We start from the raw sequence: 26,932 nt of genomic DNA, 5'->3' as shown, positions 1-26,932 counted from the left end.
ATGATGCATCACCATTGGTACACGACTTTTCTTAATGTTTGTATACTATTTGTAATGAATCAGCCAGTTCTCCTTTACTGTCATCATGTTTGCATCCATTTGAAAGTCATAATTGGGATCATGAATGCCTATTTTTTTGGGGGAGTGCGTCAAGTATTCCTGGAGCTCTATGACCGTGTCCACGCACATGCATAGGGTGAATAATACTGGATGCCATGTTGGTCAGTGCTTTAGTGTGCATGCAGTGCCCCATATGCTGATTAGGCAGATCATGGTATCAGTGAGCTGTGTGCAGCAATTTATATCCTCTTAAAATTTGATGTCCAGTATTACATAGAGAGTTCACTACAACTTTATATTTGTAGGAAAGTAATTGCATTTCATTCCCTCTTTCAAAAGACCATCAAGTAGAGAGAACACACGGATTACATGCTTCCCTATGGTATAGGGTGCTACTGACTAACAGCCGTTATGTTGTGGGTGCGCATTGCCTACAGTGCTATCAGAATCAAAAGAGATGCCATTCTCTTATGTTTCCAGCTGGTGTTTATCCATTGATATTGGATCCTATAGATCAATGCATGGTACCCAGGCAACAGTCTTGATGCCTTTATTTATGCAGCAAGTCACTGTACCAGCTGGGTCTGAGCTACCATAACAAACCAAAAGATGGCTGCTGGACGACAAAGGTTTTCCTCTGATGGATCTGATGCAAAACCCTCACACAGACTTGGGCATCATGCGTGCAATAAAAACTGTACTGCCTGCAACATCCAAGAGGAATCCCCTGATATGCTAACACAATGGTACTGCTGCTCTGGAGGAGTCCTGCATGGCTTGGCGGAAAGGGTCTCAAATGGAAGCAATGTAGATGCAATGGGCAGTGGATGAACAGGTGCAAGTTAGCCAATGATCAGTTGAGTTTTGCGTGAGCTCAAGTTTAATGATGTAAGTTTTGTGATTTGCCAAAACATATAGCTGATTAAACTGGAGCCCCTTAGTATGTTATAATTAGGCTTGCTAACTTTATTATTTTCCAGTAATTGGCAATTGACCAAAATTTCATAATCAATATGATGGCTTTGCATTTATTCAGTATGAAAATTAATAAAGCAGCAAGTGTCATTCTAAATTGCCGTTGCCAACCAGAATTTTAAAAAATTTCGATACATTATTGGTGATATGAAGGCATATATTATTATTTGAAATTTTGATAATAAACTGCCCAAATACCTTAACTTCATTTTGTGATGCCTCATGTGATTTTTCAATCAGATTTCTAGATTGACAAGTATTTATTTTGCACACCATCCTTATTCCTTCAGGGCCATGAGTGTGGTTAGAACCTCCAGAACCAAACTCCTGTTGAGGGCTTGTGTTATGTAAATTTTAAATGTATCCAATATATGAGATACAGTGGTTAAGTTACTCGACTAGCACCCAAAAGTCTGGACCATTGATCCAGAGAGGCAAGGTTGAATCTCCCAATGGCAGCTGGTTAAATATACAGGAAGTCCCTGAATTACAAGTGAGTTCTGTTTTTGAGTCTGTTCGTAATTTGAATTTGTATGTAAGTCAGAACAGTTACGTACAGTTCACATCTAGCGTCAATTAGTCAAATGTTTATAATTGAGAGAGAGAATGTGTGTGTATGTGTATAGGTATAAAAAATATTAAAGAAACATTTCTTAAACTGTTTAGATAGAAAAGGAAAGATAATGATTAAAGGTTAACACTTACTCTCGTTCCAATTGATGTCTTGCATACCGGAAGGAGCCTTAATTAACAATTAAAATGACTTTATTAATTGGATGATGGGCCTGGTGCTGGAGAGTCAGGGATTGATACTGCTACTGGAGAGTCAGGGCCTGATTCTGCTGCTGTAGAGTGAAGGTTAACTTCTGAAGTCAATTTCTTAAAGTAAACATCAAGGGTGGCTTGAACAGAGCTTTTCTTTTTCTCATTATAAATGGCCTTGTAGCAGCTGAGGCCGTCGGTCACTATCCGGTAAACTTTGTTGAACCTCTCTGCATTAGGATCTTGCTCCTCTAACTTTGCCATCCCTGTTTCAATGAGACGAAAGGCTTCAGCTAACTCCTTCGTCGAAAACTTCTTGGGTTCTGGGGTTTCATGGTCCCAGCCTTCTTCCTCAAATGCTATCATCTGCTACTCCAGCTCCATAAGGTCCTCATTGGTCAGTTCTTCGGCATGGGATTCAAGCAAGTCTAAGACATCATCTTCATTGATGTCTAAATGCCATTGATTATTACCAATATCAACCACAGCTTGCCTGGCTTCGGCAATGTCCTCAGACGTAAACTCTTTAAAATCATCTGCGAATTGGGGGCACAATTTGTTCCAGACTCCTTTCATGTTGGTTTTCTTCACTTCCTCCCAAGAATCTGCAATGTTTTTGATGCCATCATAGATGTTGTAATTCCTCCAGAACTCCTTTAAGGTCATTGAATCATCTTGGGTAGCCCTGACTGCTTGTGAGAAGGTCCGGCGTAAATAGTAAGCCTTAAAGGAGGCTGTGATTCCCTGATCCATTGGCTGAAGTAGTGATGTGGTGTTGGGTGGTGAAAAGACAACCTTTACATTGGGGTGAAGGTCATCTAAAGTGCTTGGATGTCCAGGGGCATTGTCAAGCACAAGGAGAATTTTGAAAGGAATCTTGGCCAAGCAATAACATTCAGCAGCAGGAAAGAAAAGTTCAGGAACCAATCTTCGAAGAGAGCTTTTGTTAACCAAGCCTTTGTGCTTCCCTTCCAAATAACGGGAAGAGATGCCTTGATGATTCGGCTAAGTGCCCTCTGATTTAGGGAGTGATACACAAGCATAGGCTTAAGCTTGAAATCCGCGGATGCATTACCACCAAGCAATAACGTTAGCCTATCCCTGATGCCCTGGAGCAGTTTTCTCTTTTGAAATGTATGTCCTTTCAGGCATTTTTTTCCAAAAAAAAAGCCAGTCTCGTCTACATTAAATATTTTCTCAGGCACATAACCTCCCTCCTCAATAATTTTTTTCAATATTTCAGGAAACTCTCTCGCAGCACTTACGTCGGCACTCGCTGCTTCACCTTGCACTTTGATATCGTGTAAATTTACCCTCCCTTTGAAACGGTTGAACCAACCTCTACTTGCAACAAATTCTTCATCACAAGCACCTTCACTTGCTGCACGTGCAGCCTTTAAATCACTGAAAAGGCTTCAAGCCTTTTCTTGCACTAAGCCAAGGCTAATAGGAATATTACGCTGATTTTGATCCTCTAACCAAATCACCAATAGCCTTTCCATTTTGATAATTAAACCACTGCATTGCTTAGTGATAATTGTCACTTTCATTGGGACAGAGCCTTTTACATACTCCATTACTCTCCCTTTGTCCTTTATAATTGTTCTGATCGTTGACTGACTGTAGCCTAACGCTTTTCCAATGTTTGTTGGCGTTTCACCTCTCTCTGAACGCTTTATTATTTCTACTTTCATTTCAATCGTGATCGTTTTCCTTTTCAATGCATCACCATCACTTGCATGAGATTTACGCTTTGAAGCCATGGTTACGGGCCGACGAACCACTTAAAACGCACAGTGTTTTGAGCGTCGCAAAGTACGAACCATTGTGTGAAACTCAACTTTTTAAAATAATAGGCTTTACGGAGGTCAAGTACGGACGTTCGTAACTCGGGCATTCTTAAGTCGGAGACTTCCTGTATATGCAATTTATTTTAAAACTCGTCTTACTAATGGTGAGCACAAAACTACTGGATTGTTGTAAAACCCTGTCTCATTCACTTCTGGCATTTAGGGAAAGCAACCTGCGATGTTTTTCTGTTGTGGCCTGTATGTTTCCTGCATACTACCCCCAGTTAGTCAAGCCTTATCTGCCTCCATTCAGGGGTAATTGTGGATGGGCAATAAGTGCCAACCTAGCCAGAGACTCTCACCCTGAGAAAATGTTATCAACTATTAATATTCAAAAGAGGAAAGGAATCTAACACAATTGAATTTAGACACCACATGCTTCTAAAGATATTCTCTTAACTATTATCAACTATGGTGACCATTTTCTGTGATTTCAAGTGATGGTTAACAAATGTAGGGTTCTGTTGGTTTTTAGAATGAAATATTGTGCTCTCTGAGCTTGCATCATGATTTTAGGATGACTAATCCCAACATAATATCATTTTCATTTTTAGAATATATTAGGTATATATTGCTAAGTCTATATGGTTGGGAACTATACAAATTTCATTTGGAGGGCACATGTGTCATGCCTGTGTTTTCAGTATGTTTCAAACTCATTAGCCAGCTATCTGTTATTCTTTCCATTACAAACCTATTTACCCACTTATAACTATCTAAGAACAAGTCAAAACAAACTCCAATCACTTTATCTCAAATCTTGTCACTTGGGATAAGACAAGCTTCTAAATATAGTAAATGGGGAGGAAATGAGATAGAAAAGCCTGCACACAGACAAAAAACACTTTTGCCATTATTGATTAAGATTTGTTACACAATAATTGCAAATCTGTCTCAGTAGAAATAGTTGTCAAAGAATGCTGAGGAGCCCATTAAGAACCAAGAGCTGGGAAATTACAGAAATACTTAATGAGGATTTAACCTCAGTTCAATTTGCAAAGAAAGATAAAAAAGGTACCAAGAGTACTTGTGGTGGAGCCATTATCAGAATGCATGTTCAAAAGAAAACTGTATTCAAATGCAAATAAAGTAAAAGTAAAATTAGTCATCAAGTTGAGATGGAATAAATCCCAAAATGCAAAAGGAGGGAGAAGATCACAAAGATATATTTGCTATAACTTAAGCTGGTTGTTCTTAATTCTTTAACTTCTAATTAATGCTGATTTGGTGCCTTAGATTTGAAAAAAAATTACTTTTTTGATATAAAGAAGAAACAACAACAGAGAACTTCAGAGGTGTTAAATAATATGTCTTATAAAGCACTGAGGAACATAATATCAAAGGGAATGTAGATGCATGTTTTGAAGGTTGCCAAGGAGCAGAGTAAGACCAACAACCCAGACAGGCTGGTGGGTTGCTTGTAGCAGTGTGCTCAGGGATCTATGTTGGTGTCTTTCCTTGCTCTTAATTTAGAGAATTTATATTTATCTATAACAAGTAGTCAAGAATGCTTATGCTAATATGAGCATAGACTGTGGGTGGAAAAAATATAGGACAATGCATGATGGAGGTTAGTAGGCAGTTTGGCAGTTGCTGCTAGGGAACTGTAACAGTTTGTGAAAAGTTCAATGAAAGGACTTGTGTTCATGTACAGTGGTGATACCTCAGTCCTGTGTCTGATATTTACTCTTTAATCAAAATTACCATACAGATTATCCTAGAAGTTTATTTGCACATCTACAGATGAAAATTGTTTTAGCCCAGAATTGAGTGGTTTTGCACATCTTTCTGGGTGTCTTGGTGTCCACTGGGGAAATTTCACTCCTGCAATCCCACCCCCCCCCCCCCCAATGTTAAACCACCTCCATATGAGGCCAACAGTACTGCAACACAAAATGTTGTCTGCAGTGAAGTTTTGCAATCAAGCTCAACTGGAAAAGGATAGTTATTGTTTACTCACAGAACAACAAAATTTTACTATCCCTGTTTTCCCTTTCAAAGAGTGCTATTTAAAGGGCTAGTACTTAAACTGCTTTCTTTGTCCTTACTGAGATATGTGGTCTCACAACCTTACATGTATGCCTAAACTGCTTTGCCTGCAGAGGTCAAGGTCCAGGTCACAAAGCTTCCTACACTTGGATTATTCCAGGCTGGTGCTGCTGATCCTTACCACATCTCAGTTTGCTGCTCACCTACTGCATCAGTGAGGTCACCCAAACTCATGGAAAGGAAACTTCATCTGCCCTCAGGAGCAGGGAACAGTATTTGTCTGCATGGCAAGCTTCCCCAAAGTAATTGACAGATTGCCCGTGTGCCTTTACAGAGACATCTCTGCTAACCTGTTACCAGGAGTACCTGGCTATAGCTATAGAGAGTTGCCATGGCCCCATTGCACAAAGTGTGTATCTTCTGCAGCACACTTCTTCATTAGGCCATTCAGGTCTCTTTTGGCACCTGGTGTGCAAGAAATTTTTGGGTCACCCCACAAAATACTCCACTTGGGCTGTCCTTGTGTTCAATGTAGTACACAATTAGCTAAAAGATGGTGAGAGATCCTTTTTTGAGATGAAAGGTCCCAGGATTGCATGAGGCAGGAGTCCTAGAGGTTTGCATGTTTTGGTGAAGGACCCACTGCTGTAAAATGCAGAAGTATGCAAGGCCCAAGGTGTTGGGTGGTGCTGTTTGATGATTGCACACTTTCCTTCAGGCACCATGAAGACTGGAAATGAATGCACAGTGAAGGCAGGGGTGGGCGTGAGCTGGGTGGTGTGGAAAAGTGGGCCAGTGGTAGGAGGTGGGTGGTGTGGAAAAGTGGGCCAGTGGTAGGAGGTGGGTGGTGTGGAAAAATGGGCTGGTGCTCAGAGGTCGGAGCCTGGAGTGGGGTTGGTGTCTGGGTATGGGGACCTTGGGCAAGGGTTACAAGGGCGATTGGGACCTGGCCCAAGGAGAACAGATGCTCACCTGGGCTGGCCTCCCACCGCTGGGTTAGGATCTTCACCACAAGGCCCCCATTTTAAGTAGCTCTACTGCCTATGAAAACATGCTTGTTTGGGAGTTCCTAAGGACAAACACAAAGCCCAGCATCAAGGCAGCACCAAAGATGAATGATACTGTCACCAGCAGAAGAAGAAAGTTCATGACCACTTGCTCCAACACAAGCAAATGGTTGGTGATATCCTTCAACTTTGCAAACCTATAGTCCCCAAAACAGAAACAAGAGGAAACTTGACAAAAATGTACAAAACAGGTATCAGAAGACGTGTTCAGTTTTGGGTTAAGAACACAAGTTGACGTTGGCCAAACTGCAGGTTTCGCCAGAGTCCATGATTCCTTGGATTACACTAAAAAGAATAAACCAAAATACAGTTTAGCAAGGTATGGTCCACTGGTTCCAGGAAGCAGCGAAAGGAACAAAAGCACAGAATGAAGAAAATTTGTAGTACAACTTGAGTAGCATTGGGGCTGGCAAGATGAGATGAAATATCAGTGGCAGTAACCTGGGAAAAAATGTGAAGGTTCCTTGAAATGCTATGTTAACCATGGATCACCACCTCTGATTATTTGACCTCATGCTCAAATAAATACTATAAAAAGTGGAAGAAATAGATGATTCGATTTCCCAGGCATTGCTGCAAAAGGAAGGCACGTGCCTGGTTGAAATTCACAGCTTTGCGCTCTCCATTTAACTTTGGAACTAAGTTTTTTTGTTTGTTTTTGCACACTTCCCACATCTCAGAAGTGTAGTGCTGAAGTAAACCAGTGCTGTATATCCAGATTTCCAGCCATTATGTCTGATCGCTTGGTCAATGATTTGGATTCTGATAAGTATTTAAAGGGATAGGTAATTGGTGTGGCTTGGGAAAGGAATTTCGGAATTGGTACACTCACCATGTTGGAGTAAAACAGAGTAAAAGCACATGAAAGGACCTAAACATAAATCTTGCTGGTTTACTGACCCCTTTGGTTGTTTTAAATGTTCAATTCTGAATTGTGATTTAGTAAATTAGAAGACCTTTTGTTCAGATTCAAATTATGCATGCCTATTTTGAGGTTTCTCTGAAAATCTGGCATTATTTCAGCATGTGCTGTCTTCCAATATGGTAATGTACTATACTGAAATGCTTGGTTTGAGTTGTAGTTATGCAGTTACATTAACTTTGTGCACCCTGTAACTATGAAACATTTGTTCCAAGTCCTTTAATAATACATCATTTGATTTTAAAAAGGCAATTTTATTACATTGTAAGTGGAGATGCAATAAAATTGTGGTGAAGTTAGACTCTTGGAAATTAATCCTGTTATTTTTGCTGTACGTCAGAAAAAATTTGGTTGGCCAAGGCTCAAGATTTATATGAAATACTATTATAACCTTTAAATGCACTCTAGTTTTATCTATCACTGAGGGGAAAAGAGGTTAAAGCCTCATTCTCAGGTAGTTTAGTACATTTTATTGAAAGGTCTTTATGCATGTAACATCCTCTAACTGGGCTCCTGCTGAGCAATTCTTGTATCTTGCTGTGGCAGCTGTGGACAGATATACAACTGAGCGTTAATGTGTGATATAAATCTGACCAGAGCATGCTCACTAATTGGTTCGAGAGTCTCATACAGACAATGCTGTCTTGTAACAGCTTGCATGGATAGGCCTAGTCTGAGGGTTAATTCTGCTTGACAGCACATCAGCAGCATCTTGAGTGTAATTACCCAACAGCAGTTTTCCCACAGCTGAATGGAGAGCTTCAAAGACTCCTGAATTTACAGCTAGTATTAACTTATATCTGAAACATGATGTTCCCACAAGGGCAGAATTTTTTTCCTTTTTAAAATGTATAAATTGCCTAGTCAGTTAACCATGCAACAAGTAGTGAGGGGGGGGGGGGGGGGGCGGGAATGACATCTGGTTTTGAGATACTGAGTTTCAAGATACAAAAATTCTTAACATACTCAGCTAATTAGCAAGTTTTCAGAGGGGTTGTGCTTATAGTATGATTTAACCTGCAGTTCACTAATGTATCAAAATAACAGTAAAAAATGGACCAGCAATATTATCAGAAGTGGCAGATAAAAAGTGAAAAATAATTATACAATGAAATTAAAAACTCTCTGAAGATTGGATGATGTTCAAAGGAAATAATTGAATCGACTTTTTAATTTTTTTATATAACAAGCTAGCAATGCTTTTATTCTTTTGATTTGACATTTTTGAGAGCAATTCATTGGTGATAATGTAGGATAATCACATCATCTAAACTTGCTTTTAAACCTTGCCAGTTCTTTCTTTGGCTGTTATCTTTTAAGGATGTTGACAGTTGCTGGGATACAGTGCTATGGGCTTAAGACAACCATCACGTCAACATGGTATGAAAACTGATAGGAAACCCATTACATTTTCTCATAGTTTTCATCATACTATGAGTGAAAGTTGAGCAGGTAGGGGTATGTTTCAGTGGATGAAGTACCAGCTCATGAAGACAGCAGAAAAATCATATTCACTCCCTCCATGTGAATTAGCTGGGATGGGAATAGATGTGCCACAATTGACCAGTGGCTGCCTGCTGTTCCTTTCCATAATAGAACTTGTGCAACTACATTGGCCTGTGTTTTGCAGCCAGCAGGAATCCTGTACAAGAACAGGAAAATCAATGACATCAACTTCTGAAATTCTGCAATTAACTGTGCATGTGTGCACTCCAGAGGTTGCTCTCACCACAAGGTTCTGGCCTTTGTACATACATTGAGATGTGCAAAAATGTTAATCTTTGTAAATAAAGTAATCTTTTTCATTTTATAGGTCTGAAACCAAGTTTGACTCTGGATCTGGTATGTATAGTTTCTGAAGCTGTGAGTCATCATTCATTTTATTCTTGTCTAAACTGCAGAAAAGCAATAGTATTCTAAAAATGTTTTGGATTAAATTTTAAAGCATTAATTTTTGACTTGTATGAAATTGGGTCAAACATTCAGCCTGACTGCTACTTTGTACAGTGTTGGCTAGATGTCACATAAACGTTTATCTATTTTAAAGTAAGTTAAAGCAGCTGTTCTACAGTAATATTCACAAAGGGCCCAAATTTCCTGGTGTCCTGCACTGCTGTCAGAAATGGCATAATTGTCTCGGTTGGGGAATTTTAGAGGGGTATATTGCTATCACATAAATCAGGACTTCATGGTCAAAGTTTATGAACATGAATGTTATCCATTTAACTTTATTCCAATGTGATTGATACCTTCGGGAAAGATGGAAAGAACCTAGACTAAAAATCTGTGACACATTTCGAATTTGCTTTGGTTTAATTTTTTTCTAATGAGTGTAGCTATGACATCAATATGTTTTTGTGGATGTCAGTAGCAATTCTTCCAGAATTATTTTCATTTCAATATTTTAGAGTTGTGATTTTTTTTTAACAACTGTTGTTAATGCACATTCATTTAACTCCCATGAAAAATATATTCTATTTAAATGTGGCAACTTATGGCAGCAGAATTGTTCATACAGGGCAACCTTTAGGTCACCATGAAGAGGACTACTTCTTTTGGATGTTTAAAAATACGCCTATGTAATCCAACTAATCCATCTGTAGAATTTGAAATGCTTGGGCACGGCAGTCACTAATGCAACTGTTTAATTCCACATTTACTAATTGCTGTAATATAACACCAAAGAAAATTGGCACACTGTCTTCATGTTTATCTTTATAAATATACTAGCAGATATCGTATAGTGTTGACTGCTGTGTCAGAGTTCACACCACATTATCCAGTCTAGCATTGCACATTTTATCAGAGCTACTGAATTACAGTCAGTGATTTGAGTTGTTCTACTGTTGCTACTTGTAACTCCAACCCGATTTAATCCTTCCAATCCTGAGTTACGCACATGGAGAACCAGAAAAATATTTAAATAAGTTGACTTAGAACTATTGGGCAAGGGCAGCCAATTTATGTCCTGGCATACCTTCTTTAAATGAGTGCCATTCACAAAAATAGGAGATAGAAAAAAATAACTTCCTGCCTTTTATCCTTGTGAATTGTGTGCTATTTTTATATTTTAAGAAAAGCCCAAAATCAACAAATCGTTAATGAAATCATGATTGATGACTGCACTGAAAACATTACCCAACTTTCCAGGTCACATTTCAAATCAACTATGGTAATTTGTACCCCATTTATTTCAGTAGAGTTTCCAGCTTTGCAGATGGAGTGGTAATAATTAATTGCATTAATGTTTTAAACATAATTCATGAAAATACAAGCATACTGCATTGTCACGATTCTGAAAAGTAATCTCAAAATGTCAGCAGTAGTGGTGATAGAATGCTGGATGTTTTGTTGTACTTTGAAGTTGTGGTTAGAAAATTCAATGAAAATGAATGCTCTCATTTAAGTTCTGGTTTAAATATGTGGCCTTGGTTCCTATGGGAGAACCATGTGAAATATCATCTCCTTTGTTTGGAGAAGGCAATCAAAAATGTAGATGTAGAATATAGTCAGAAACAGGCATTCAAGGTCATAAAGGATTACTGCCTAAAAATTCATCGGCTTCAGTTTTGGAGCATTTGGACATTGTTACATGGGCAGCTGAACTGAATAATCTTGGCATGTTAGGGCCATTGTTTTAGATTGTTTTCTGAGTTCTGTACAAGAACTTCCAGGTACCAGTGCTTCCCTACAAGTGAAGTATCATAGGCCTCGATCCCACCAGGCAATTAAATTGTTCCAGATTGCATATCCAGTGAGTGTCTCTCCCCTACAGCCCTTTGCCTGATCCTCAAGCACTGATGCTTGTTGTGCCTGCTGCTGATCTCTGCTTCTCCTTTTGCGGCAGTGCTTCAGGCAAAGGGCACGATGTAACTGATGATGAGTGTGGAGGTGTGTTTGGTGCGACCTGTTGTGCACTCGCAGACTGGTGTAGAGAGCAGTTTAGGTGGCCCAGTGACATGCCCTGCCAAGGTCCTGGTGTTGCTGAGGCTTTCGCTGCAGCAGTCCTGAGCCAGAGTTGATGAAGCATGTACAGATTCAGAAACCAGGGAAGTAGGAGGTAACTCTTTCCCTCAAGATCCAGCACTGGACCAAAGGATCTCTTGCAAAATGGACGCTGAAAATGAAGGAGTGATATTGAGCATCCTGGGAGGCTGGCGCTGGCCACAAGAAGATTCTTCTCATGGTCAATTATGACTGATATGTTCAGAGAATAGGAGTCCTTGTGACTCTTGAAGATTATTGAATTCTGAAGTGCCACATAAGTGCACTGTACCATTACTTGAAATTTGGTGAAGCTTTCAATATTGATGATTGCACCCACTGGATCAGCTTCGTCTTCTGTGCTAAAGGAAAAGTAGAGGAAGTTCCCTTTCCTTGAGCATACAGCATCAGGAGCTTCCTAACACTGTGGAGAGCATGGTGCTGATCTCTCAAGGCCACCTGGAATGATTTGGGGGCTAGGAAGCTGACTGTGACATTAACTGCAAGCACAGTACATAGATCAGTCCAAGCGTGAATGTCTGCTTTCAGAATATCTCACATCTCTGTGATGCGGCAAGTGGAGAGAATTCCATCTCAATTCTGACTCGCATGTTGTGGATGGTGGAAAAGTTTTGAGGGATTATGAAGTGAGTAACTCTGCCTTGTAGCTAAAGGTGAGTATGTAGCTTCTTTCATTAAAATTCTGGTCATTGGCAATCCCCAAGTTGTTGATGAAGGCTAATTTCGTGATGGTAATACCATGGATAGATAGAAAGACACTTGATTGTTGCTATTGATTATTGGATGGCACTTGTGTAGCCATTTGTTACTTGCCACTTATCAAATCAGTCCTAAAAACTGTCCAGATCTTGTGGCATTTACTTCGCAACTGCCCTGCATGAATACCTTGGGCATAATCATTGAACAAAAACTCAACTAGATCAACCAAATGAAACACATGGCTTCTGGAGTAAGCCAATAGAATAGATATATTGCACCAAATGACTTGCTCCTTAGTGCCTCTTTACCACTTAAAAGACATCTCAGGAGTGTGATGGAATATTCTGACATATGTGAATGGGAATAGCTTCAACTCTTTAAAAAACATTTGCTCAGGAACCTCAGGACTATCTCGGGAAAACAGTCTGCTTGATTGGCATCTCATCCTCTCGTCTAAGCATCTACCTTTCTCATTTGTTAGTGGTGCCGTGACCATAGTCTGTGCGCTTTATAGGAAGCACTGTAGCAAGTCAGCTCTTACTGCAGCACCTTCCAAATATTTGACCTGATAGGGCAAGGGCAGCAAGTTTGTATGAGGCTGTCACCATCAAATCTCTACCCTAATGGGTCAAATCATGCTGGAACCAACTTGTGAGCCACAATGAATGCCTGTTTGCACTAACTTGGACATACACGGTAAGCTAAATTCATCCTCCATTTCTGAAAGTTGTTGAACAAGGTGAAGTGGGCCACATATATTAAAAACAGAGACTTTGTAAAACTGCTCAAGTAGACTTATTTTTATTAATTTTTATTTTAAAGTTTCATCTTCAAATAATATGAATAAAATATGTAACCTGCACTTACCTTTATAATCAGTCGGCAACGCCATTTGTAGTTGGCATAAAGCTGGGGGGTAGGATGCACTTGACACCCGATCCCTCACTTCCTTGCATCTTTGTTCTGTGGCTGGCCTCTGGTGAGTCCAGAAGCAGAGTAGAAAGTCCTCCGGACCACCAGCTCATCTCTGACTGCCACTTTTCAATGCACTGCTGGGGAAATTGGAGACGAGCTGAATGGGGAATGGAGGGTACCCAATAATTCTCTGTGGCAGGGCTAAGGTTAGAACAATCTGACCCAGTGGCTTTATGGAAGCATCTTCACCAGAATGGATTACAGTGGTTCAAGAGGGCTGTCCACTACTATTTTTTCAAAGTCACCTAATGATTAGTAATTTGTAAACTGGAATATGGGAGCAATGGTTATATAACTACATGTATAATAAAGCAACAAAAGATAAATGTGTAATCATTAAAACATTTGGATGATGTTATGATTGTCAAAATCTGCTGGAAGAAATTAATAGGTTTGAAAAACATAGTGAACCAGAAGTGCAGTTTTACAGATTATTTTGTTGCTCAATTGAGGCTTTCCAAGCTTTTTCAGTTGGGTGGGCAATTCAGCTGTGTTTCTTACACCTAGTCCTTTATCTCTTTAATTCTGCAGTTTATAAGCTTGACATTTGCTGAATTACTTGAACCTAACTTTAGAAATGTTATATTTTATGTGACTTACACTAATTCCAATATTCCATCTCCTCAGATTACATTACTGCAAGGAGCCCCTGTAGGAGAATACTCCAGTAGCAAACTGTGAAGATTTAACTTAATTTAAAGTTTATTCCCAGTCTGAAGTGTCTGTATGTAAAATTAATTTTCACATTATTAATCATCCATTTAGCCCTCCAGTATTTCAAACAAGTGGCCATTCTTCATGTGTGAGTCTAAACAATGAGTGAGAGTAGGTTTTGCATTCAGAGAGAGAATCACAATTGATTTCAATCTTGTCCGCATGTGTACTTTCCAGAGGCCAGATAGGGGTGGTGGAGGCAAGGGGGTCAGTAGATGTGGGAAACACAGCTGTTTTTTTTTCCCCTTGGCCCTCTCTAACTCAGCAATGCTGAGACTAATTGAGGAGCGCCTATTACCACACAGCTGATATTGTCCAAAAGTGAGAATGAATTAGCCTGTATGACTTAGAAACCCACCAGACATTTTTCCTTCAGCATTATCTCCAAGGGAGTATAACCAGCAGGCAAATATTCCTCTGAAATAACAAAAATTTGAAAGAGACCCTGAAGTATTTCTAGTCTTGCATGTAGTGCAATAAGAAAAAAATTGTGGTCAGTGCTTTAGCTCTTAGTTTCTTTTGATTTGTATTTTACTACCTTGGTAAAAAAAAACTATCTGGAAGATAACTTTTAAGTCTTCAATCAATAGTAAGAACTAATTATATATCCTCAGCGTTATGCTCACAAAAGTTTAATGCACACGATCCATTTACATTTAGTTTTATGAGGGCACAGAGCAATTGTATATAGAATGAGTCAGTATATCTTTAAAAAGGGATAACAGGATATAGGAAAACATTTAATATATTTTCACTGACCTTTTTATTCTAGTGCAGGGAGGGTTTTGGTATTCTCAAACCTCCTGTCAGATGTTAAAATGTACATCTTAGTGACGTCCCTGCAGTATGTATTAGTTCAACAGTCACAGATTGGGATCCCATCACTCTGAGTCTGTTGTATTATCTGCTGCCTGGCTTATGTCATATTGCCCAACATGGATTTGGAAAAATTGCCTATTTGCCTAAACTGAAGTGGGAAAGGGAGGAAAAAAGCATTAAAACCTCCCTTCTCTTCTGAATTATGGTTTCATATCTATTGCTGAAATTCAAAATATTGTGACTAATCTTTGATTGTTAAATGCCTTTTCTTGTGTCTGGAAATTGAACTCATTACCCCTTTAATTGAAAGACAGCATTATACTTTGTTGGCACTAAATAACTTTTCCTCTGTTTGTTGATGTCAATTCTTTGTTCCTTAAGTTGTAATTTTTTAAAGTATGTAGCCTTAATTCAGAAATATAATGGCACTGACCAGTCTTTGGAAGAATTAATGGGATGAAAGGGTTAACGTATGAGGAGCATTTGATGGCTCTGGGCCTGTATTCACTGGAGTTTAGAAAGATGAGGGGGGATACCATTGAAACCTACTGAATATTAAAAGGGCTGGATAAAGTAGATGTGGAGGGGATGTTTCAAGTAGTGGAAGAGTCTAGGACCAGAGACACAGCCTCAGAATGAAAGGATATCCCTCTAGAACAGAGATGAGGAGGAATTTCTTTCACCAGAGGGTGGTGAATCTGTGGAATTCATTGCCACAGACGGCTGTGGAGACCAAGTCATTGGGTATACTTAAAGCCGAGGTTGATAGGTTCTTGATTAGTAAGGGCATCAAAGGTTACGGGGAGAAGGCAGGAGAATGGGGTTGAGGGGGAAGAATAAATCAGCCATGATTGAATGGCGGTGCAGACTCGATAGGCTGAATGGCCTAATTCTGCTCCTATGTCTCATGGTCTTAACTGTTGGACTTCAACCAGCCTGAAGATTTACAGTGTAGCATGTGATCTTCACAGTAATGTAGTTGACTTTGAATTGCCCTCTGAAATGACTTGGCAATCCATTCAAGTGGATGAGGCCACTCTGTTAACACAGAGAAAGAGTAAAACCCAATGAACCACCCAGCATTGATGTATGCACTGAATCTGGACACAGCAAAGTTGCGACTGCCCTCTCAACATTTCAGAGGTCTCTTCATGTACATTTGGTGGCAGTTGTCTAAATTGGGAGAGCTGCCCCACAGACTAGACATTTTACAGGGAAACCTATGCACTGTGAAATATTATCAAACAATATACATTCATTGGTGTAGAAAACAATTAATAATCACATTCTTATAGTAATTGCTTCAGAAATACATCTGAAAGGAGGATAATAAATGTAAATTAGAGCAATGTCAAAAACTGAAGCAAGAATGCTTTTCTTTGCAAAGTGAATATGACTCATTTCAGTTAACAATGCAGTGTATTATTTTAGAAATGAAAATACCTCATTAATTGCCATATATTAATAGAGATTGGACAGTATTTTTTGATAAACCTGTCCTGTTGTCTATATCATTATGGAGCAAAAGAGGTAGAAGGATGCAATATGATTAAGGGTGACAAGCGTCTGCTGTAAAACTTTACATTTTGACAAATTTATCAAAGGAATTTCAGATAATGTTTATTAAAACAGGTTTTTGAAAATAATTTAACTGCCAGTACTCATTTCTGGCAGACTTTAGAAAGTTTGACCAAATCGGATAAAAATTTTTATTAGAAAAATAATACATCCTTTCTCCTCTTAAATCTAAGAAATTGAGTTGATGGGACAAAGCGGATAGCACAAGCTACCACCAAGGTTGAAAAGATTAGGAAACAGGACTAGATAAATTCTCATTTCCCATTAGCAGTTGCTCTACATACAGAATCTTGCCTGCACCTATGCACTAAAGGGTTTTAAGGTCATGTTTAATTTTTTCACTGACAAATCAATTCTTTACTATAAATTATAGAGGACAGATAAACGAAGATGAAGGCAGTCTCATCTCCTCAAGCGTTGTAAGATTATGATTCAAAAAGACCATTGATCACATTAATGAAAACAACCTATTTGGTGGAAATTACAACACTGTATGATTAGCTGTTCAACAATGCAACAAAAAAAACCAAGATAAAGAGTAAACATTGCTGAAGTAAACCAATGATAGATTGGCACTCTTTTACACAATGTTTACACTTTATAAAGACAAGGATCTCAAGTAGCCAACTATGGTTTGGAATGAAAAATATAGAAATTAACAAGTGTTTATTTTTTGCATAAATACAATTTGATTTTTTAAATGCATTCATGGATTATAGACATTGGCTAAGTCAGCAATTGGCTATCCCTTGACTGTCCCTGAACTGAGTAGCATTTTTGAGGACTGTTAAGAATTGAACACAATGTTGAGAGTCAGGATTCACATGTAGCTAAGATTTCCTTCCATAAAGGACATTGTACTAAAAGCATAATTTTATTTAAAAAGTACAGAGACAGTTTTGATAGCTGATGTCATATCTATCTAACAGATAATGTGTCAGTGGTCCTCTGCTGCAATAGCTAGCTACGTGTTGCAGTCGGCTCTTTTTTTAAAAATTAAATGATGCATTTTACCCTCATGGATGAAGATACTGAGGTAATGCACAGTAATTGGTTATGAAAACAAAATTGCTTATTTGCACTGCAGCTTGAAAGTGTATCAGTAAAGGAGACTTTCATATTAGAATGGCTTAAATACTTCCTGTTTTTATTGCTGATTATTTAAAACTTAATGAGAATATTAAAATTAACACAATTTGAAAGAGCCTCTGTGAAAGGGGATTCTTGATTGCTTTGAAGTATCAAAGTAATTTGCGACTGGTACAAATTTGGTGACTGAAGAAATGTTCGAAGTTAAAACTGCAAATTAAAACAAGTACTCATTTGTTAAATAAACTTCCATATATATTTGTATGAAGCTATTAGTTCAGAGTTGTTGATTAGTAGCTGCATTTTGGATAACTTTAGTGCTGTGTGTGTGGGGCTTGGGATGTTGAAAGTCTAACATTGCATTATTAAATGTATGTATGCACCCATGTATCACCCATGCATGTCAACACTTCCTGCTCAATTAATGTGGATGCTGAATATCTTAATGGTAAACAATCTCACATTTGTTTCTTGAAACCATTTCAATGCCATGGTTGAAAAATGATCGAGCACTGTCGTTGAAACTGAATTGTTGGTTACCGTGAGTAGACTGTAATCCCGAGTTGAGGTCAGCATCAGATCAGCCATGATCTTATTAAATGGTGGAGCAGACCTGAGGGGCCGAGTGGCCTACTCTTCCTAATTTGTATATTCATATGTTGCATAATGCTTTGAGACTCTAGCTGTGCAGAGAGGATCCTCTAAGTACACAAGAACAGCAGTAGGTCATTAGCCCTTCAAATCTCTTAGATTATGGCTGATCTGTGACCCAAATCCCAAGCCAGCCTTTATTCCTTACCTCACAATACTTTGAGTTTTAAAAAAAATCTTTGAATCTCGGATTTCAAATTAACATTTTATTTAACATCAGTTGTCATTTATGGAAAAAAATCCTAAACTTCTATCATCTTTTATACATTACAAATAATTCTGTAATGCAGTCCAGTTTAAATTAAAAACAAAATAGTTGTAACATCATTTCTACTCTCGAGTATTCTAGTCCTCTGTATGTGAAGACCAACATTCTAATTGCATTCACACCTATGTATGGCATTTCAATGATCCATGAATATGGACTGCCAAGTCTTTTTGGAGTTTTGCTGTTTTTACATTATTTAGAAAATACTGCTCTATCCCATTTTGTTATCTGTAATTTTAATCTATTTTTTATTTGTTTTGTCCAATTGTTTAACTTATTAATAACTTTATCTATTTAATGCATCCATCAATACCACTTACAATGTAATATAATTAAAATATCATGTAGTGCTTTTCCTGTTTCATTAAGTGTACTTTTCCAATTTGTTTGTTTAATGCCCTTTTTAATGATGTAGCAAATTTGGAAGGGAAATAGGAGAAATGCTGTGATCGTCTTGTGTATAGTAGAGTTTTTCGGGGGGGGGAGGTGGGGGTTAGGTGTGTTGAGTCAGAGAATTTTTTTTAAATGAGCAAATTTCATCCCCAGTCAGTGTTAAGCTGGCTTGGTAGTAGGAGCCTTACTTCTATATTTCTGGAGGAGGAAATCATCCAGACCTCATGCACTTGATTATAGCAACCTCCTAAGAAAGCACATATGGGAGGAAATCCACTGAACTTGGTTACAATTTCCCTTGTGATCAATGAGCTTATCCACACTTGTATCTGGGTTTACCAGCGTAGGTGAAACCGTCTGTGTAAATAGTCAACAGCATTGAGATGGGGAGGAGGAGCAAAAGAATTGGCACATTTAACCTGGCGAAGGAAAATATGCATTTTCCTCTAATTCTACTTTTCCACTCAGCCGAAGCAGCTTCTTGCTTGATGAGTACACACTCTCGATCACAGTCACTGGATTATATTAAAATTAGAAATCCTAGCCAAATATTTTTCTCTACTTTAGTTCAGGAAAGTTGAAGCAGTTATAATATCCAACTTCCACCCCAGATAGGACTCACTAAGCTTCTATGGAACGGATAAGATCTTTTATAGTTGGTTCTTTTATTTAACTAATATAGTATGCTTATATTTGTACTCATGCTCAATTCGTGGAACTAAGTCATCTGAATCTGAGTGCAATGCAGCTAATAATTTTGCAGTTCCTCCATAAATATCCTCGGTCCAACCATCCTTGGCTGTTTCATAAATGGATTTCCCTCCATCCTTAGTCAGAAATGGAGACGATTACAGGTCAAGCATCGTTCAATGTCATTCATCACTCCTTGAAAAATGAAGCAACCCATGACTTCAGGCAGCAAGGCTGAGCAATATTAAGCATGGACTGGTAAGTGGCAGGTAATATTCATGCCACACAAGTGCCAGGCAATAGCCATCTGACCACTTTTCCTTCACATTCAATAGCATTAACATTACCAAATTTTACACCATCATCATGTGAGAGATTGTGGTGGGGTGGGGTGGGGGAGGGGGTTGGGTGTGGGCAGGAGTGTTGACCATTGACCAGATCGATAAGGACTTTGGCTACCAGAGCAGGTCAGAGACCTGCTATCCTGAGGGAATGGCTCAGTTTTTAACTCCCCAAAGCCTTATTGCTAGTTGCAGTGTACAAGTCAGAATTCTTCCCATGGATGTGTGCAGCTCCAGCAATACTCAAAGCTCAATTCTATCCCAGACTAACTGACTTGGTTGATTGACACCCTGTCCAATTCAGCTCCACATGGCTACAGTGTGGACCAGCTACAAAATGCACTGCTATTAGTCAGCAAGGCTAATCCAACAATATTACTCAAATCCATAACTTCTACCATTAAAAGGGTGAGGGCAGCAGGTGCTTGGGAACACCTGCAGGTTCTGCTCCAGGTCACACCATCCTGACTTGGAAACATACCTCTGATCCTTCATTGCCATTGCGTCTAAATCCTGAAACTCCCTCCCCAAAAGCACAGAGAGAGTACCTTCACCAAATGGGCTGCAATGGTTAAAGGAAGTGGCTCTTCACCACCTACTCAAAATGAGCAATAATTCCCCTCATCCTATAATTTAATACATTTAAACTCAAAAATCATTAAATGGGATATAACACAGCATTCTGTTGGTGCTGTACGTTTGAAATAAAAATCTTAAACTGGTGGAAGCATTCGGCAAACTAGGCAGCATTTACAGAAAAAGAAAATAATCTTGCAGATAACCAACCTTCAGAAGAGTTCTGGTATCTACTTGTAGCCAACAACACATTGGTTATAAGTCCAACTGTGGATCCAAATTTTGGATCCAGTAAAAAGTGGTTTTGCTGCATGTTCAGCATTATCACAAGCATCATTCAAAAACAATTCTTAAAAACAAATTAAGACTTCCTACTGGGCTCAGCATTGCACTGGAGAGTCAAGCAAATATACCGTGAGTTTGCCTTTGAGGCCTTGCTCTGTCAATGCAGGAAAAGGTACAAACATCACAATGTCGTACTTCCAAGTCACATTTCTACAGTAGCAGTCTAATTTCTGAGCACTTTAACAGCCAATATAATTTAAATTGTTAAAGAAAGTAATCACATATACAAAGGTTTTCAAAAAATCTTCTGTCCCTGTGATATAGCAAGGATTATTTTTGTTTTAGAATGTGATCTATAAAGCAGATAAATCTCCAAGGCATTGCAACCACTGACTTGGAGATGCATTAATGAAGTCTAATGCATCTCTGGCATCACTGTTCAAGTTACAGATTACTTAGCTTCTCATATATAAATTGTCAGTTTGGCTCTTTCTGAAATTTGTTTTTATATTTTATAGTACAACAATTTAAATGTATGTTTCTTTAATAAGTTCTGATGCAGTTTTAATAAAAATACGCAGCTTAGAATTGTGTAGTCTATTCTGCCAATATTACTGTAATAAAGACCTCCCAGACCAACCTTTTGTGTGCAACACAAAATACAATCAGCCTTTTAAAATAAGTTATATTTACAAAAAACTCTTGCTGTTATCACATATTTCTACATTATAGTTTATTTATGTAAGACTATTGTAAAATTAATGGGTTCCAGGGACTGGAGGAATAGGAAGTGATAACAGTCGTCTTAAAAGCATTTGGAGTTAACCTAGACAATAACAAATGGCTACACATTCCAATAACTGGTGATGAGAAATGGGGGTGGGGTTGGGGGTAGTGGCAAGGATTTAAAGGTTATTGAAAGAATCTGGCATAGTAGAAAGGTAATAAGGAGGACAGATGAGTGAAGCCAGGACAAATGAGCATCAGAGAAATCTGAAAAATATTGTTTTTATGAATAGTAAGCAAATATAGACATTAAAGACCATGTCCTGCGACAACTTCAATTCAAGATAATAATTTGACTTTGTACTTTAATGGATGAATTAGAAGTGATTGATTGAAAATCATAAAATCCCCTTTTTTATTTTTGAAATCAATGGGCTAAAATTCAGGAGCTCAAAAATGTGCTAAAATGGCCACTGCTTTGGACTTTTCATGTACAAGCAGTTTCTGCAGAAGAGGTGCCATTGTGATATTCTCCCCCTTTGCACGCATTAACTTCTGGAATGCCCATTTAAACTAGCCAGTGCTAATTGACATGGAATCTGCAGCCCTTAAGTCATTGTGCAGGTTGGGGCCACGAAAAATATGTGTAATAGTACAAGTATGGGAAGAGATGAACATACGGCAGGAGTTAAGCTTCTTTTTAAAGGCCACTGTTATTACAGATATTACTAATTATTGCGTTCAAAGGTAAGATATTCCACCAAACGTGTAAGCTAATATCAACATGAGTCCTTGTAAAAACCAATCCACAACACTATCTGTGCAGGGGGGACTCCTCAGAGGAACTATCTCCATAATGATTTTGATGTCAGTGAACTCATGAGCCTTGTTCAGCTTGCTGCTCTCTATCAAAGGTGAACTCATTTTTAGCTGTTCTTGGTAGGTCTTCAGTTGGGCATTCCTGCTTCAGAGAGATTGAGGAGTATAACTCATCCACATCTCATGGCAGACTTTAGATACATCCACAATATTTTTGCTTATTTAGTTGTAGAGGTGTTAGCATTTTTTTTGTTGCAGTCCAATTTTGCAAAAATCCTCCTACTTTTTGACCCTAATTTACTTGATTCCTGCTTTCATTTAGATGGTCGCTTCTAATGAATAATCATGATGCTTTTAAAATGGATATATGCTTCAAAATTTCACTAAACATAGCTGGCAGGAAGGCAACACTCTTACAAGATAAATAATTAATATGCCTTAAGATGAAACATTTGCTATCAGAGAGTTAAGACAATATCTGTGAGTGGGGAATTAGGATTGTGTTTATTGGTAGTGCAGTCTGATACAGTGGTTGTAGGCAGCACAACCAGAATGGAGCTAACCAGGTTTTCTTCTTCCTTCCCTCTTGTTCCACAGTGGCTCCATGTATAGCTGGTGGCAAGGGCTGAGCTTTTCTGGTTATGTAATGTCCATCAATGAATTTTATAACCTCTCACTACTAGTACACTAGGGCCATCTCAGAGCAAACTGAGCCGCAAAATATTGTTTGAACAGCTCGGTGGTCCAGCTCACCATATTGAAGGTGGCAACATGTTTCTTGTCATATGCAGGTCATCGTTGCGGGTTGCTTGCCTGGTATGCAATAGGCAGAAAGCCCTGTCAACCTCTGGTTACTCTTTCATTTGTCAGAGAGGCTCAAATATAGGCAGCACAATGGGCAGCCTTAAAATAAAGGCACTATGATCCTGAGCATTGAGTAGCAAGATATATTCAGAATCAGATTTATTATCACTGACATATGACATGAAATCTGTTGTTTTGTGGCAGCAGTACAGTGCAAAGACATAAAAATCTATAAATTACAAAAATAAATAAATAGTGCAAAGAGCAAGGAATAAAGTAGTGCCCAGGGGTTCATAGGTCATTCAGAAATCTGATGGCAGAGAGGAAGAAGCTGTTCTTGAATTGTTGAGTGTGGATCTTCAGGGTTCCGTACCTCCTCCCTGATGGTAGTAATGAGATGAGGGCATATCCCAGATGGTCCTTAATGATGGATGCTTAATGATGGATGCCGCTTTCTTGAGGCACCGCCTCTTGAAGATGTCCTCGATGGTGGGGAGGGTTGTGCCCATGATGAAGCTGGCTGAGATTATAACCCTCTGCAGCCTCTTGTGATCCTGTGCATTGTAGGCTCCGTACCAGGCTGTGCTGCAACTAGTCAGAATGCTCTCCACTGTACAACATCTATAGAAATTTGTAAGAGTCTTAGGTGACATACTAAATCTCCTCAAACGCCTGTAGAAATAGATCCGCTGGCATCCATTATTGGGTAATGATAGCACATCAGTTGGGATGTGGAATATTACTGTGGATGTAGAAAAAGGGTTTTGATGGAGGGTCTTTGACCTGAAATATTAGCTTTGTTTCTCTTTCTACAGATGCTGAGTGTTTCCAGCATTTTCTGTTTTGTTTCAGACTTCAGCATCTCAGGTTTTCTGATTTTTTGCAGAACACCTGAGATGACAGTGCAATGACCGCTGTCTGAGATACTTTGTAACATAGAGATACCTGCAGACTTCGTGAAACCATGAGCCTTCCTCTGTCTGTAATCTCTGTCAAGGGAGATGATACATTTTCGGTTCTCTTTGAATGGAAAAAGTCTGTGACCTCTCTTGAACAATCTTGTATAACTGCAGTTCCAGTCAAAACCAGTCCAAAACATGAGTTAATGGCCACTGATCTTAACATTTACTGGCAAGGCTTTTTTCATTTTGGTGCAGCAGGTAGCTTCTCTCAGTGAGAACTCCCTTATAGAATTGCAGATGCTTCTTGCATTGCTATTTGCTGAGGTTAACCTGTGAGAATTGTACCCTAAAGGTCTAATATATTTTCCTTCACCAATGTCTACCCACCCCACTCCCCACTTTCCCAACAGTTTGTCCTACTCTGTGTACCTCTGCTCATTTGAATGACCCAGTAAAAAGGGTCACCAGAACACCCACGTCTGGGAGCAAAAATTATTGCAGATGCCTTGAAATCATGACAAATTCCATCAGGTCCTAGTACAACACCACCTTTCCAGCTTTAGATTTCTGAAGAAGTCTAGCAACATTAAATATGAGTTGTTTTAGAGCAACGCTGATGAAATCAGTCAGGAGTTATTTCTGAAAGTACTTGATCCCCTTAACTAGCACAGGTGGGGTAGTCCTGCTGCTGAGCATTTGCTCTTCTGTGATTGTTGAACACATCACATTGTTGGGCTCCATTTGGGTAACAGTGGAATTAGGTCAGTAGTGCATGCCTAATAAGATCATGAACTCTCCACCTTCTCCCAGTAAGTAAAAGTGCTGGCATTCCTCCTTAATAATGGACAGAATGATCTGTAGTACATATGCGTGCTTAAATGCCAGATGTCACCGTATGCAAACTACAAGCATGATGCAGCCAAATTTTGCAACACCAGTGTTTTGTAGGAAAACCCTAGCAATACAAAACTACAAATCTGATGACAGAGGCTTATTTTTATGTTAAAAGTTATGGGGTCAAAAGGAATGCTCCATCACTTCCTATGGATGAAATGTTTACGTGTGTACGTTTTCTGCCAATTATCGGATAAGTAGTTACTAATTTAAAAAATTACTGAACAGGATTGCAGGTAGCTCAGCATTATAAACTCAGTGAAGCATTTTAAAGAGATGACTCCAGGAACTTAAGGTTCCTTCTTTTATCACTAGCCAGCCATCAGGAAGTAGGATGTAAATGAATCAAGCCCACTTGGGCTGCAATGTCTTATCTCCTCATGGTTCATGTTTGAGTGGCTGAAAGATGAAATTGTGTGGTAGGCAATATTTGGTTTGGAACTCGCGTTTATATTTAAGGTTAGAATTGAATAGAGGCAGCAAAGCTGTTGCATTTAAAGAACTTAATAAGTGATTTTACTTTTTGCTTTGCGGTATTTAAAAGGATAGGTGAACTTTAGAAGAGTACTTTTTGTTCTGAGTATTTTTCCTTTCTCAATACAAAAAAATCTAAAGCCTTTGTTCTAAGAATGATCACTCATCTTTGAATACATTAATAAGTTGATGGAAAAAATATGTGTGCGCTTTTTTATCTCTCATTGTGAGAAATATTGATCTGGTACAGTCTTCATTAACATTATTTAAAACAGGATGCATCAAAAACCATCAAATAACAGAGTTGCTGCAAATGTTCTATGGTCTAATCCAGATTTCCATGCATTTCAGCTTTAACAGCTTCCTGATCTTAACTGCTGGCATTTTTGATTCACTGAGCAGAATTTGGAGATTTGACATCATGAACTTTGGGCAGATGTAGGGAGAAAGTCGGTCAGGAATTAGTACACTCATCATGTCATCACTTAGGTGATGTAAGCGCCAGGTACAGTGAGTTTCTTTCTGTTAGAATTGGACTAAAGACCCTTGTTCAAAGCTCCTTGACTATTATTGCAAGTAGAACATACTACAACCCCAACAGTATCCAAGAACCACTTAAGATGCATTAAAATTGGCAATGAGGATTGGAAAGTTAAAACAAAATATGAAAAGAAATCAATGCTATGCCTTTAAGAGCAGCATTCTTACTTCATTGATCCTGTGAAAATTCCATGGTTGCAAGAAAAAACAACAAAAAATGAGCCCTGAATGTTTAGTCTATCAAAGCTAAGTCCATTTTGCGCCAGTCCCAGGGATCAACACAAAAGCAAATAGGGAGAACTTCAAACTGTTCTGTTTGGTAATTGGATGGCAGCATTCAATCTTAAAGGTGCAACAACTGCTTTTTTAAAGCAGAATTAAAGCAAGGAAGACATTGTAAGTTTGCAAATAGTGGAACAATCAGAGAGTGAAATACACAGGAATTTTAAATACTGCAGTATCATTTTGACAGGTAAAGAAAGAAAATGGCAGCTCAAGGAAAGCAGGCTTGAGGGTGAGGGTGAGGGTGCCTAGCAAAGTTGGTCAATTATTCACATCCATCATGCAGAGAAGGAAAATGCTTTCCAATGCTGCTCATATTTTTGAGCCAGAAGACATTGCTGAAAATGTGACACCATTGGATATTGCAGTGACAGAGAATAAAGTAATAGTACCCATGGAAATTGGCTCTGAAGTGTATCACACCCTCACCAATTAAGTAGCTCTGCAGAAAGTTATTGATGTCTCATCTGAATTGGTAGCTCAGAAATTGGAAGAATATTTCAACCCTAAGCCACTTGAGATTGTGGAGTGCTATAAATTGGGCATGTGTAGTCAGGAACTATGAGAAACCGTGAGTGATGACCTTATAGTGTTCAAAAGCCCTATCAAGGTTTGGAGAATTTTTAATCATGCACTTGGAGACAAGTTCTCTAAAAGACAGAAGGATGCAGTTCAAGCATTGATTCCTCTGTATCATTCTACTTCCAGTGAGACAACAGTAATAACAGTCAATGCTTCCAGTTGATGACCCTTCAAGAGCTTCCAGCAATTTTTGTTCTTATT

At 38.7% G+C, this 26,932-nt stretch overlaps 1 protein-coding gene across 3 annotated transcripts in view; it reads left to right on the top strand.

The window, feature by feature from the left end:
• Window positions 1-26,932, top strand: part of msrb3 (methionine sulfoxide reductase B3) — a 90,000-nt gene that overhangs the window by 37,927 nt on the left and 25,141 nt on the right. For all 3 annotated transcript variants that reach the window (XM_052030333.1, XM_052030334.1, XM_052030335.1), the window contains one exon: window positions 9,439-9,467. In XM_052030333.1, the coding sequence (XP_051886293.1) occupies window positions 9,439-9,467 (29 nt within the window). The remainder of the gene's footprint in view (window positions 1-9,438; window positions 9,468-26,932) is intronic.

The sequence above is a fragment of the Pristis pectinata genome, chromosome 15 (genome assembly GCF_009764475.1).
Source record: "Pristis pectinata isolate sPriPec2 chromosome 15, sPriPec2.1.pri, whole genome shotgun sequence".
In the NCBI taxonomy this organism is placed as follows: Eukaryota; Metazoa; Chordata; class Chondrichthyes; order Rhinopristiformes; family Pristidae; genus Pristis; species Pristis pectinata.
The sequence above is the reverse complement of the archived record's forward strand: the minus strand, read 5'-3'. Positions and strand labels throughout refer to the sequence as shown.